The 15,709-nt window shown below is 37.2% G+C and overlaps 1 protein-coding gene across 1 annotated transcript in view; it reads left to right on the forward strand.

The window, feature by feature from the left end:
* The window catches only part of RpLP0 (ribosomal protein LP0), a 56,395-nt gene extending 44,037 nt beyond the window's left edge, over positions 1–12,358 (forward strand). Inside the window, exon 7 of the mRNA XM_081769449.1 lies at positions 12,071–12,358. Coding sequence (XP_081625575.1) covers positions 12,071–12,214 — 144 coding nt within the window. The 3' untranslated portion in view covers positions 12,215–12,358. The remainder of the gene's footprint in view (positions 1–12,070) is intronic.
* The last annotated feature ends 3,351 nt before the right edge of the window (positions 12,359–15,709 follow it).

Below are 15,709 nucleotides of genomic sequence, written 5' to 3' on the forward strand. Positions count from 1 at the left end.
AGTGGTCATAATGTTTTCGCTGGTCAGTAAAAGTTTTGTTGGCATTTAATTTACTAAATAATCGCTCAGGTGTTACCGTCTTCATAGGTAAAAATGAGATATAGTTGGAACATCACATAATTTTTAACATCTTAACATTATAAAGTTTAACTTCGAAACTGAAATGGGCCTCTTTCTGTTCTGGGCCTCTTAATGTTGCGGGCCCTGCAGGCCCTTTAGTTGCGCCATATCATTCTCTCTACTCAGAAGGATAGGGACAAATAGAAAAGTCAAAATTCATTTTGTCCATTTTTCATGCATCATACACTTCAGAAAAAAAATCATACAATACTGATATGTAAGAAAATATTAGTATTTTTTGTCTGTTTTCTGTATACAAAGAACCATTTAGGTTCTTTTTATCTCATATTCTGGTAATAATCAAAAAAAGAAAAGAGTTTCATGTGATAAACGTACGAAAGATAATTTGTCAACGCGATGTGAATGACGTTCTCTGCAACCTAATTCCCGTTTTTCGTACAAAACTCTATTCCTACCTGCAAAAAGAAAAGATTTATGTTACTCATCAATGGGTGAGGTTTTGCCCTGCGGCTGAACAACACGGCTTGTATAAATAGACTCTGACTGACTGCAGGTGCACGAAAAAAAAAAAAACTGTTGGATTCCTCTCCCCGCCCACTTCAAGTGTGGATATCCTGGACACATTCAAACTGAGCGGTACGATCTTTCAGTTCTTCCCAGTAGAGGTACCAGCACTGATTGCTAAATGAAAAAGTGAGCATCTGGTGGAGAAAAGGCGAAGTGCTTGGACAAGGGGGAGTTCACAGGAACCTTAAGATTGTGACATCATTGCTCGTCAAAAATGTGAACAACATGAAAAAGGTTACTTCACATAGAATTGAGTGATTCGGAATTCGAATTTAATAACTCCAGTTACTTTTGAAGCATTTGTTAAATTTTCTTAATCCAGTTTTGGTTAAATTCGCACACGTAATTTTTGAAGTCTACCATCAATAATACACCGTATTTAAAACAAAAAAGAAAAGAAAATTAGCAATATAATTGACATGCACAAAATGAAGCAGTGCTAGCTGCGCTCTTGAAAATGTACTTTTGTTGAACTTCAGCAGTTTTAAGTGCAGTAAATTTTCCTGCCTTCAACTCCTCAGTAAATTCCGCGCAAGATCGATATCAATGCATATTACAAGCTTTAACCATATTCATCGACAAACGATTCCTTTCGTCATTCCAAAATAATTTGAATAGGAGAGAGAATAGAACTATTAAGATGAAAAATTACCGGAATTTAACATCATGCTTTGAGCTCGTACCGGACACCGGAGAAGGAAGTTAAACACCGAACTGTCCGGTAAAATACTGGACGGTTGGCTACCCCAAACACAACCAACACGAATACTTGCGTAGGAGCAAGGGGTGAACTTCTTCGTATATACCTCATTTTAAAAACAAAATAAAAGTATTAGGAAAAAGATAATAAAAATGTTGGTGTTGCCAACTTAAAATCTTTGACGTACAAAGCTATTAGTCAATTACTGTGTATAAAAATGAATTTATTAAAGATGTATATTAGCATTCACTTTCCAGTGATGGTATATCTTGATCACCGTAAATCCAGAGGCGGTATGTCTTCATCACTGAAAAACCAGAGACGGTATGGCATACCACCGCATTCCGTCTCACTTCGACTACTGATTTATATGCTAATAAAGAGGAAGAATTTCTGAAATTGGGTGAAAGCCATGGATTACTGAATCGAACAACACCATGAGGGAACATATTTGTCTATAGAGAAGATATTGTATTTTGCAGTAATGCGGTGCCTTCTGAAACCAGACAAATTAAGCCTTGTGTAGATTGGTTACAGGATGCATAATAATTGTGCTACCTTAGTAGGATAGTACGTACGAAACCTCGTTTATTCTCACTGGTACTAACCACTAGTGCTCCTGCCATGTTTTTAAAAATGAAATTTTGTAGAGAAGATGGCGGTTCGAAACGAAAAAAAAAAATGCTTATTTTATTTTTTGGGGAGAAGTACGCAAACGAGTAGTATGATGTACTGTAAACTGGGGCTACTTGGTAAGTTTTTTTCTTTTTCATACTACCTCTTGTTTATTTATTGCAATTAATTTTCCTTGTGATGTTTCTACAGCTTACAAGGGATGAAAGGAAGATTATATATATCGAAATGGAAGAAGGTTTATACACAAATCGAAGGCACTAATGACGCCTATTACGAAACTGTAATAAAAATTTTCCGAATCTGTATACTCTGCGAGTTATATGAATATGCAAAAAGTCCGGTGCCACCCTTAGAAGTCGCAAACGGAGATGAAGACAGATGCCAAAACAGGAAAACATGTGTTTGATCATTTTAAAAGTACAACGTATCAAAGCAAAGAGACAAGCAGTGAGACAGATGTCAAAACAGAAAAAAAAAAAAGTGTCATCCAGGGGTGTAGCCAAAGGGGGCCCATTGGGGCCAGGCCCCCCAAATGGTTTACTGCCCCTCCCCAAATGACCAGCTTTTATAACATCATAGAAAAATTATCTCGCTTCATTCATTTAAAAGTAACAAAGTTTATTGACAATTAATAATTTATGGTAAAATACTATGGAGAAATATTGTTTTTCCATAACGATCGAAAAAATCTCTTCCTTATACCGATCGAAAAATAGGATACTTTTTTGTGACAGCAGGTTACACAATTTACTGCGATTTATATTTGACAGTTTGAAGACAAACGTTTTAACAAGGTACTACAAATACAGCCAAAAAACTAAAGGCACTAAACTGATTTGTAAGTACAGTATATTTTTATATGCTTTAACAGGTGTTTTAAAAGACAAAGAATAGAAAATTTGGTGAGAAACAATGCTTTTATTCAGTTTGGATTTCATTCGCTCTCTCATTTATTTCTACTCAGTGTAATAAAATAATTGTTTTTTTAGTCACGAATAATAAATAAATGTTTTTGTCTGGGAACCGTCAAGAAATTAAGTGAAATTTCAAAGAAAATCAATCTTGTGTAGATAAGTTCTGTATACAAGGCCTTAAATTTAAATATAAAGGTAACCAAGAAAAGTTTTGTTGCTCTTTCACCCACCACCTTCGAAAATCGATATGTCACCTAACCTTGAAGATCAAAAATAGTCCCCATCAGCATCGACGACCTTCTGAAAACGTTCTGGAAGGCCATGGAATCCATCGCGGTAGAACGTGGTGGGCCGTGAAACGAAGAAAGTATGAGGTGCATTTTGGACTTTTACTAGGGAACTGGCGTCCTCTAAGGTGATTGTCCAAAGAATGGAACAGGTGATAATCGGGTGGTGCAATACCCGGGGAATATAGTTGTTGCAATATTGTTTCCCATCCAAGGCGGAAAATGTGTCCTGAGTCATCCTAGCCATGTGGGACTTAGCGTTGTCCCGTAAATGAGGATCCATTTGCAATTCAGAAGTGATGGCTCCAAAGTTTTTGAATTTTTGTTGAGCACAGCTCAACTGCTGACACTACACAGTTGCATTAATTCTCTCACCAGCTGGTAGCAGTTCCCGATGCAAGATGCACCAAACACACAGAAGGACCTTATTCTGGTACAGTGCTGGTTTTGGCTGTTTTGAAATCGGTTCATAGGTTGCTAACCAATGATGACGGCGCCGTGGAGCTTCGTATAGGACACACTTTTTATCACATGTCAACGCCCTGTACAGAAATGGCTCCGTACAGAAACAGTAAATAAACACAGGCGACTGCCGCGTTCCCTTCTGGCCCAGAGTCAAAATATGTGAGACCCATGGACCCAACTTGTAGTGCTTCACAAGTTGATGGATGTGCTGTCGAATGGTTTCTCCACACATTGAATTGTAGTCCCAGTTCCTCTTTGTACATGTGTTGGTATTCTGGCACGTGGTGTTTTCGGGTGTTTCATCATCGTCCCTAAACTTGTTAAATCATCACTGCAATGTCCGCGTCGTCACGACACCCTCACCAAAGGCCTGGCATATCTTCTGTCCCGCTACAGCGGCGTTTGACCTCCATTTGAACTCGTTCAGCACACATTCTATTATGACGCTCTGTGGATGTCCCATGTTCCCTCTGTCTTTACGCAAGTTCACGGTGTGTCTGAATTGCCACAACCAGGTAGTATGTTGGATTTACCCACACCAACAACTGACGTTCGCCTTATCTCCACTTGCATTCAACTCACGGTGTGGGGTCCAATTGAACACAGACCTCCACGAAAAGAGACAGAACTTTCTTGGTTACCTTTATAGTTATGCACAAAAGTATAGCGTTTGGTCCCGGAGAGTAGTTCTTGATTAAGCATAATAAAAACTATCTTGAATATAATTTATGGATAATAATAATAATAAGCTAAAATAGTGGTTTTAGTTTTCCAGAAGGAAACCAAAATTTTCCTTTCTTTCAGGCGTCAAAAACATTAGCAGCAACACATTTTTTGGCTTTGTACGTTGTAGCTGCCCCCCCTCAAAAACGACGGCCCCCCCACAAACCTGCTGGCTACACCCCTGGTGTCATCATACCAAAAATCCAATGATTGAAAATAAAAGTATTTGACCCAGGGTCCTCCGCATTGCTCCAGATGGGGTCCTACTCAAAATTTTCACATCAAGGGAGATCAAGTAGCATATCGTTTGAAAACTGCTGTTAAATGAAAACAGATGGAACAAGTTTGAACGCTTTACGATAACACTGCAAACATCTTGTGTTTTAGTTCTTCTCTCTGTAGTCGGGTTTGTTTGTTTTAATTCTTGGACTCAACGGAAAGAAAGGAAATGCTCCTACTGTGAGATTCTGCTCTTTGGGCCTAGTAATGTCTAAATAACTAAATATAATAAACCAAAATTAATTTAAGAAATAAAGAAAAGAAATAAACAAAATTAAATTACGAAATAAAGAAGAGAAAAGAATTAACATTTGACATTTTTTAGTACACCTAAGTAGAACTAGCTCGTTGCCTGGATTATCAAGTATAAAATGATTCAAACCAAAAATTTTGAGTTGGATACCGCTTGGAACCATGCGGGTGGCCCTGGGACAACACTTTTTGCTTTGATAAGTTGGATTTTTAAAATGATCAAACACATGTTTTCCTGTTTTAGCATCTGGCTTACCGTTTGCGATTTCTAGAGGTGGCAACGGGGTTTTTGGACACCCTGTATATTCATATAACGCAGAGTATATGCATTCGGAAATTTTTTTATTACAGGTTCGTCACTAGTGTTTTCGATTGGTGTATAAACCATATTCCACTTCTTTATATAATCTCCCTCTCTTCCCTTGTTAGTCCATGTAAAGTTTTCCTGCAGTCATAACAAAATTTTACTGAGACTGAAGTTTCCCAACAGCCACAATGTGCTGTTTCCAAATAGCCCCGCTTTCGAGAGTACTTGGAAAATACGTCATTTCCTAGTAGTACAGTAAGAGCTGTGTGAAAAATGCAGCTATTTGAAAAGAACCACTTACAAGATCACACTTTCCTGAGAAAATTGATATGTAACATGCATATGTTTCCTTCATAGTAATGTTTTCCTAGTTTTTTTTGTACAACTTTTAGTTAAACATAATGAATTGTTGAACTACAGTGGTAAGCTTGTCTTCCTGAAGACATACAGAACCAGTAAAAAATCGTTTTTGCAATACGCTTTTATAAACGTGGTAGTTTTTTAACCCTTTTAAATTCTCGCCTTTTTAGGCGTTTTTCTTGAGTCTCAGATAATCAGCAACAGCGTCATCCCTATTTATCCTAGGATCATGGTTTATACCTCGTTTTTCTCAGAATGGAACAGCCTTTTAAACGGTATCACTTACATGTCCCTATAATATGCCAGAAGAGAATTATTTGAGGGGAAAATCGGGATTTTTTTACAAAAAAAAAAATCCAAGTTTGGGGTCCCCTGAGGCTCTACCGGGTCTGCGCACAAACCTCCAAAAATTTGGAAAAATACTACGTAGTGTACTAATTACTTGTGACAAATTTGAATTTCCTGTATTGAATAGTAAGGGCGGGAAAATTTTTTACCCATGTTGAAAGAGCATCAAAAAACGCCCAAGATTTCCCTAACATGCACCCTACAAATTTTAAAAAATTTCTGACACGCCCCTAATAATCGTAAAATTATGGTTCATACGTCGTTTTGTTCAGAATGGAGAAGCCTTTCAGATGGTATCACCCGCATGTCCCTCGGATATCCCTAAGGAGGGAAAAATTGAGGAAAATAGGGATTTTTGCTGAAAAAGTCCCTTTTTTCCGGTTTGGAGCCCTCTGACGCGGCCCTGGGTAAACAGATATATCCAGAAATCACTTTCAAAAATACTACGTAGTGTACTAATTGCTTGTGCCAAATACCAATCTCGTATCTTCAACACTAAGGACGGGAAAAATATTTTCCTCTTCTGGGAATATTCCCAGAATGTCCCAGCATACAAAAATTTCTTGACACGTCCCTAATTATCGTAGGATCACGATTCATAACATCATTCTCTTCAGAATAGAGCAGGGTTCCAGATTGTATTACCCTCATGTTCCTCGGACGTCCCTAAGGAGAGAAAAATTGAGTAAATAGGGATTTTTGCTGAAAAATCCCTTTTTTCCCGTTTTGGGGCCCTCTGGTCCTCTCTGTAAACATAGAGATCTGGAAATCACTTTCAAAAATACTACGTAGTGTACTAATTACTTGTGCCAAACACCAATTTCCTATCTTCAATACTAAGGACGGGAAAAATATTATTCTCTTCTGCGAATATTTCCGAAATTTCCCAAGGATACTCTACAAACTTCAAAAATTTCCTGACACGTCCCTAATTATCGTAGGATGGTGATTCATACGTCGTTCTCTTCAGAATCGAGTAGGCTTTCAGAAAGTACTACTGAAATGTCCCTATCATGTAGCCGAGCGAAGCAAGAATCACGATAGTGGGATTTTTGGTCAAAAAACATCCCTTTTTTACCCTTTTGTCCCTCTGAAGCCCCCTTCTATGTTGACGAAGAGATCCGAAAAAATTCTCATAAAAACTGATTGTTTAGGGAAAGTGTTAGGATTCTAGGCTTAAAGAGAAGCTCACCAAAAAATGTTGAAGTTAGACCTCAGTAAAAAAAAAGGGAATTTGTAAAATGATGACATCATACTCCCCTGTGTTCTGACGCTCGGAAGCGTATAGACCCTTCCAAGGCTTTCTTGAATGTCTCCTCTCTTGGGGAAAAAAAAAAGGAACTAAATAGCATTCTTAGTTCTCTTTTAATCGAATCTTTAAGACACTACAATATCGGTCGAAAAGGACCGAAAAAACTTAAAAGGGTTAAACTATACAAGGGAAATTTTGCCAAATGCCAATACACGCATAAGTTTTTTACTTCTTTAAAAGACTACAGCATATCCTACATAATTCTGTGAACTTTATATATATTAGATCCCAAAAATAATGGCGAAAAATGAAACCACAGATTCCTGGCAACAAAACAAGAAAAACATGTTTATATGACATACAGTTCAGAAATGCACAAAGGCGAGTTCGACAGCTTTGAATGTGTTGTGGAAGGAACTTCACCACCTGCCAGCGGGATAATGATAGGAGCTAGGAATGGGGTTCAGAAAGACATAAAAATCATATCGGCTTGAAATGATACATAACGCGTCAGAGATTCTCCATATGTCATTTAGGGATTCGCTGAATGTCTGTACGGTAGGGGATAATGAAACGTGCAGTAAAGATGGAAACCATACTGAAAAAAGTTATCCATGGCACGGTTGCACACACATGTACAATGGGGGGTCAAAGCAAAGATCACTTAGGACGGCTGCATAATCTCAATGGATATGCCGGATAGAAACTTGCAGAAAGAGGGTAGAAATAAGAACAAGTATAACGTCATGTCCTGTAATGAAATAACAGGCAGAATCTACAACGATGTGCTGTTTTTGTAACATACAATCTTACACAGAGTAGCACTACAAACTACTAAAGTTTATTCAAGGAACGTTCAGTACCTCATGTAAACAAATACACGTGGTGATTGTTTGATTTTATTGGTTAGAGAGCCTTAGAACACCCATGCGGCGGAAGAAAATAGTCCTTGCTTATAAGGCTCAATACCAAAATTCCTTAGAATTAGACAACAGAAACAACACTTTATCTAAGAACTGTAGAAGAATTGAATTAATACAATAAAAGAGAATACGCATGCATTGAAAGTGGTTTTGACCCAACTTTAGCGCGAATCACAGTTAACGATATGGTCACATGCGGGGAATAAGTAAAAAAAAAAAAAAAAAAAAAAAAACGACAGGGTACAAGCACGTGCTTCTCGAAAGAAGCGCTGACCGATAGCCAATCATCCGATGACTGGCGGAGTAATACAATTCTGCAATGTTTACATCAGGATCAGAAGATTCGTTGAATGAACTTTAGGTCATACGTGCTAACAATAAACGTACCTACAGATGTTCAAAATGCTGTCCTTCCACATCTATGTAACGTGCTAATCGTGAGTTTCGAATGCATTCCATTACTCCCGGTGTGTTGCGTAACTGTTCACACGCATCTTCAATGCGGTTTTGTAAATCGGCAAGTTCCTTTTTCCCCACATTCGAAATTGTCTAGCTCCGCTCTTGTCCATTTCCGGAATGTATGTCATATAAACATTTGTTCTCGTTTTGATGCCAGGAATCTGTTTTATTTTTCACCATTACTTTTGGGACACCCTGTATACAGTGGATATAGAGAAAGCGGTGAGAAAATACCAAATTTTTATCGCTCCAGGGAATAGCCTTTGAAAGTAGAGATAAGGAAAAGTGCTAAAGAATATAAGTACTGTTATTGAATGTTAACGAAATTTTGTAGTTTGGTAAAGAAAAGGTCACGAAAAAGTCACGAAATTTCATTTTGTAATTTTAGTAGACACTCTGACAGTACACTTGACATTCTTCGATGAATGTCCGTACTCCCTATTCCTTCCGCCGTCCGAAAACGAATAACACCTCTTTGAAGTTCCTTTGACGCCTCCATTTCACTGTTGCACTGCTCCCAACACTCACGACTGACTGCGCAGGACGATTGGCGTCTGCTTGTGCTGGCTTTATAAGTTACGTGGCTTGCACATGACCCTCTAGCGGCGGGTTGTGAACTTCCGTGCTCTTGTCGGAACGCCTATTTGTTACACACGCAACAATGTTACCATTCTATCACAAGTGTGCACATTAAAGCCTTCGGTCCATTTCTTTTTGAACACACCTTATACATACGCAATACTAATCCTGTATAGCGCAGTTATGTGAAATACAACTGCTGGGTTCCGAGACTGGCTGGTAATAAATAGGCAGATCATGTAGCAAGAATTGTTGACCATGAAGGAAGATAAATCAGTTTCCCCGTACCCATCACGGACCTGCGTTCGCTATTTACTTTTCAGTTCCAGTACCGACGGATCATGTATCTGCTTATGCTTTCTTTAGCTAGCAACATGCTGTTTGGAACTGAAAATGTAACTTTCGGGACCTTTCATTTTTTGTTATCACTTGGAAGTGACTAAACCACCTATAACTCATTATGAAATATTTTGAGAAAGATTTGTCAGAGTGAAGATCCATTTAATACTGAGGCTCTCCGTACACCCTATAGATCGACTTATAAAAGAGGTGGAGAAACCGGGACAGGAGAAAGATAACAGATGGTCTCAACCTAGTTCGTTAATGGAATTAGTGTTAAAATCTTCATGGATAGTGGTGATTTCAAGGGTAGCTATCCAGTCTCAGTTTCTATCGAATCAAAGATCGTAGAAGTCACACATCACGTCATTAGATTGCAGCAGACATCTTCCAACGGTCGACATCTATCGGACAAAATTGAAATTCCTGATGCGTGAACCTTTTTACTGTTAACCTTAATTTAGTTTCGAATAACATTACATCTATTGTATCGTACAACTTTAAAATGGTCTGGCTCTTTTGACAAAAATAATATCAAGGACTACAATAATTGGAGCCATAGTGACATACTCGATAAAACTTCTCCCACTACTGGATAATAGGTTCGATTTATGGTGACATAGGAGGGAGGAGGAAGGCAAGATTTATTTTCATTCTATCTTAAATGCGTGTCAGAGATTCGCTCAACCTTTCTTAAATACGAGGCGAAGAGTGAAAATCACTAATCACGTTACACATCTCTTTAAGTGCAAAGGTCGTGAAAGCGTGAAGCCGTATGTTCACATGGTCCGGGATCAGAGTGGCCTGCCCCGAATGGTGGACTTTTGCCATTATTATGTTCTTGTTTTGCTACTCAGATTACGGATTTTATTCTTTGCTTGTTGATATGGAAATTAAATTTCAGATGTAACTTATAAGGGGAAAACTTCGGAGACTCTCCAGAATGTTGACCTCAAGATCATCGCATAGTTCATCCAGTGGTGATTTTTGAACAGGAATCTGGTTAATGAACGAAAATTGTATGCAATACCCTGTCAAATAACTGAACTCATTGAACAGTTGCTACCTTAGCACATATGACATTACTCTTTATTTCAGTGACAGTCGTGCTGCAGAAACTTTTCTAAATTTATTATTTCAATGAAGACCTCTAGGCAGGAAAACCCGGCCCTCCGTCAAAAAATAAATAAATAAATGAAGTTCCGGTAATGATTTGCGTGTGAAATAAACAAGAGATTATTTCACTTATAGTTTCCTGTCGTCTTGTTTTTACACAGAATCAGTGTATCATTCGCTTCACCTCCTTCAACAATTTTGTTTTTTCAGTCGTTAGAGAATTCTTTCTTTGGTATGACAATAAGTTATGTATTTTAAAAAGTTAATCATGCTAAGTTCGATTGTGCAATTTTGAATGAAAAGGAATTTACACCTTCCCCCTAAAAAAGTGTATCGGTGGCGCCACATGCGCCCTATAATCTCACTTATGAACACCCTTACTTTAAGATCACTCTTTGTGGTCATAGTTCGTGACCCACAAATCAAAAACTGTTCTCAGTAGTGAAGACTGAGAGAAACTGTTCTAGAAGTTCTTCATCTATATTTCAATGGGAAGTAGGAATTTTAAAAAAATCAGGATGAAACTATTCGCTGGTTTTAAATTCAAATAGTTTAACATGTACTGTATATGCAAACATATATTGCACATATTCATATCCATTAGTCATTTTATTTCATTGCACGAGCTGTTTTCATTTGTTACTAATTTCATCTTATTAGATCTATATCGGGGGCATGGTGACTCAAGTGATAGGGCACTCACATCAGGGACAAGGAGTGCCATGTTCGATCCCAGCCCATGAGAGTTTGTAATAAACAGCATCGTGTCCGTAAATTTTGTGTTCTTCCGTTCCCATTTCCCCAATTCTTTCATAATCTTTTTCGGGAATCATACATGCCCTTTAACTTAAAAGGCATAATCGTGGGATATAAAAAAGAAATTTAGTTTACTTTCGTTTGAAACGTCATTAATGTTAATTTTTGTTACATTTCTTAATCGTTTGGGTATCATAAATGCAATGCAAGTTTTGATTTCTGGATAGTTTCAATGTAGTAATTTATATTGAATCTGAGACACTGGTAGAATTAAGACCTGCTTTTTCCCGAAAATTGCCAGTTTGATTTTATCTCATGAACCGCTGTTAGTTTCTTGATGAAAATTATTATTATTATTTAGAGGCTAAACAATAATAATTTTGTGCAATATATTTTTGAATTTGAATTACATGTTCGTGAATGAACTTTATATAGTATGGTTCTGCTGCACACTTAAAGTTGGTTATTTTGTTTGTTTTTGCGTTATTCAGTATGATGAGAAATGGGGAATAACTACTTCTGCTGTCTTAATTTAGGACCGTAGAGCAATACCAGTATAGATGATCTTTTAGAAAAATAATAAAATAATAATCAAAAGGTTTCCAGATCATTATTCGTACGTATAGGAAATGTAAAGTGATGTTCTTGTCGCAAACTGACGATGTTGCTTAAACTGATTATGCTGCTATCGGTGGAAATGGTTTATTATTTGTTTCGTTTATTGTAGGATCCATCAAAGTTCGCCGCCGCAGCAGCAGCTACAACGGCTGCCCCTGCAGCCAGTGCTCCAGCAGAGACCAAGAAAGAAGAGAAGAAGGAAGAGCCCGAAGAGGAGTCGGATGAAGACATGGGCTTCGGTTTGTTTGACTAATTCCAACCAGGAGAAATATTGTGCAACCAAAGGATGGTAAGAGGTGACAATTTGTAAGAAATCCAATAGATTTACAGTATTTAAATGTTTCCTTTCATGTTGTCACATCTAATCATCATGTACAATAAATATGATATATATGAATCCGATGTTTTATTGTTGGTAATCCTTCACATTTGTCAGTCTTACGTAAAGGCAGGAAAGAGGTGACAAATTTTTATCAAATCAGGGCTCAAAATTTCCTGGGCACCAGGTCACCATTGTAACTGGAAATACGAATTTGGCATATTTATATATATATAGTTTTTACCTGTCAGCTGTTTGGATTTATATATTTTTGGATGAGTTAATAGTATAGAAGTTTCCCATTTATCTTGAATTTCAAATACATTGAATGTCGTTGAACTACGAGTATTGGCTTCTATCTCGCCTTATTTTATATTAAATGTGTGTGATTTTACGTAGAAATAGCAAAATTTGTTGCTACCAGATTAATCATATGAGTACTGCATCAAGTACTCACACAGGATTCCGTCTGACGAATTTATTTTAGTAGGTCGGAGGGGAAGTAAGACTCGAATTCAATGAGTCAAAGTAAGGGATGAGATTTCAGAATGGGACAACGTTGGTGTTCGAAAACAGTAACATTATGCTCCAGTTGTGCTTTCTATATCAATAACGATAATTTAAGACCGAAACATGTAAGTCAATGTATCAAATTAGATTTATATTATTGGAGCGCCTAGTTTTTAGAACTGATGCATGCGTGAGAAGAAAGTTTTTCAAGCTTTGTTGTAAATGGATTATTTATGGTATGTTCGTACTGTGTATTAGTGCATTATAAAATATGACTAGAATTGCATGATTGAAGTGTCATGAAATAACATACAAGGTGATTATAAATTATTCATTGCATCTTAAAGTGGTGTGTCCAAAACTATTAATACAATAATATTTTGTACCAATGATGAAGCAAAGGAACACATTTGAAAATTTAATTTCTCATATTCGTAATCTTAGCTCATAATGACAGCAGAGCAAGCCTAGTTTCCAAAATGACGTTATGCAGAGCAGAAAGCATTCTGTTTTAGAATATGAGAAGTGTTATTCCGTTGTCCGTACAGCGTGAATTTCGTAGATGTGAAAGAGGATTCCAATAACTTCATATTTCAGCCTGCTGGGGTACCGCCCCATTGGCATATTGAAGTGCGTCGGTACCTGAACGAAGAACTCCGACGCCGTTGGATTAGGTGATGTGGAGAACATTAAGGATTTTCTCATTTCCTTTGGGGACATATGAAAGATAGAGTATGTGCCTCCATTACCAAATTAGGGTGAGCCTCAAGAACGCATTAAACAGCTGCATTTACTATTAAAGTAAGAATGTTAGAGTGGCGACGAACCAGACTACCGCATAGCTGTGTGATAAAAGGAAGCGTACATTTTATTATTGTACGTGCTATACAATTTTTAATACAGTCCTTTCAAACCCGATGAGGGGGCCGAGGTGGCTCAGTAGTAGAGCATTTATCTCTGGTGCATGAGGTCCTTGGTTCGATCCCAGCTCGCACCAAGTGAACTTTGTAGTGGACAAACACCGTCTTCGTGGGTTTTCTCGGTGTTCTCCCGTTTCCTCGTACTTTCTTCCACCATTTCATTCATTATAATTTGTAGCCTAGCTGTCATAATCATGGGATGTAAAACTTGAAGATTTCATGTTTTTCAAATCCGATTAATCATTTATAATCACCCCGTATATAGTCAAAATGAACTTACATGAAAATTATGAAAGAAGAAAAAAACACTTATGAGAATTTAATAATGGCATTTACCTATCGAAACATATTTCGTTGTCAGAAAGTACAAAAGTGAAAAAAGAAAGAAAACTTTAAAAAACGTCTTATGTGTATCACTATTGATCATGTTGAGTATTATGCTATCTGAACTGATAACACAAATGATACCATGACAGATCACTACCAATAAAAAGAAGTATGTATATCAACTAGAGAATATGGAAAGGTGAGCAGAAGAGTGCTCAAGAAAGTAAAGATAGTGGGTGGGAGAAAGTGTGTGTGTATATATATATATATATATATATATATATATATATATATATATATATATATATATTAGTAGTTTAAATGCATTTTCCTCGTGGTTATATGGTTATTATAAGTCCTTTCTTGCGGAGACTGCTTTAATTCCCGACGGGGGCTCATGTGGTTCGGATACCATGTTACGCTGTACGACCACGTTCAGTATAACTTTAGTGTTGAAGGGGATGTTAAAACTCAAAGCCAGCATTTGTATAATATGAAAACTATATCACAGTGCTTCTGAAACCTTAGGCACCTCCACTGCAAAGAATAACTAGTAAATCTTGGTTTTCTCTAAACAATTTTTCGTGTGCGTGAGTGTCCTCAGAGTTCCCCCGTTTCCTTCCACTTTCTTCATTCCACGATCATTTATCATCATCGCCGCCTTTAGCCTAGCCGGTATACCCGTGGGACGTAAAACTGAGATTTCATTTCATTTTCTAAACAGTTTTTGTATGTCAGAAAAGATTTTTTGGAACTGGCAGCAGTATTGCCACATGTGTGCAAGTCACCTCAAAAATTCTTTGGTGTATCTACAATGCACAGTGAAAACATGAAGTCGTTGGCTGCCATGCAAAGACAGAGAAACATCTCTCTCATCGTACACACGCAATTTTGACACTTTCCGCCTCAGCAAGAAAAGCCAATAGTTATGCAGGTGCTGCAGCTTTCCTACTTATCCTATTGAAACTTTCTGTGGTGCGTTGTGTTGGCCAAAGACGAGGCTTTCAAATACTGGTACGTTTGTTCCAATGTAGCCAACAAGAGAGAAAAGTGGGATATTATCCAAATGTTTCATCTATATTCGGGAATAAAAATTTTCTGTGACTGGAAGCACTACTACCAGACAGATGCAAACTATATTAAACTTAGGTACTCCACAAATATATCCTACAAGTATCATGTCGATAGATAAGAAACCAAGCTTGTAATTTAAATATATATATATATATATATATATATATATATAGATTATAGTAAACAGAAACTCGAATTTTTCGTGCGCTCGCTAATTACCTAATTGTAACGATCTGTACTTGCTTTTGTTCAGTAAGGACTGATGTTCAACTGGCGTTAGACTTGTTCGAACGTATAGATATGGATTTGAAAACATAAATTTTGAATTTTTTGGCCGAAAAATAGGAAAATTTTAATTTCCGTAGTCGGCAACACTGATTGAGAGGAGTTCAAATTGGTCTTTAAAAAATAGGTATTCATATGAGGTATATACCTTACAAGTACTAAGTGGATCTCTCAAACGAAGGAAGTTATACTGAAAAAACTAAAAAGAAAATTCTCCAACTTTGAACTTTGGGCTCAAATTTGAGAGGGAAATTCGACACTCAGGAAAAAGAAATACCATCAGGATAAAATATGGTCCAGCCATATTTGGCAT

Source organism: Thermobia domestica, chromosome 8, assembly GCF_964235325.1.
Source record: "Thermobia domestica chromosome 8, izTheDome1.hap1.1, whole genome shotgun sequence".
Lineage (NCBI taxonomy): Eukaryota > Metazoa > Arthropoda > Insecta > Zygentoma > Lepismatidae > Thermobia > Thermobia domestica.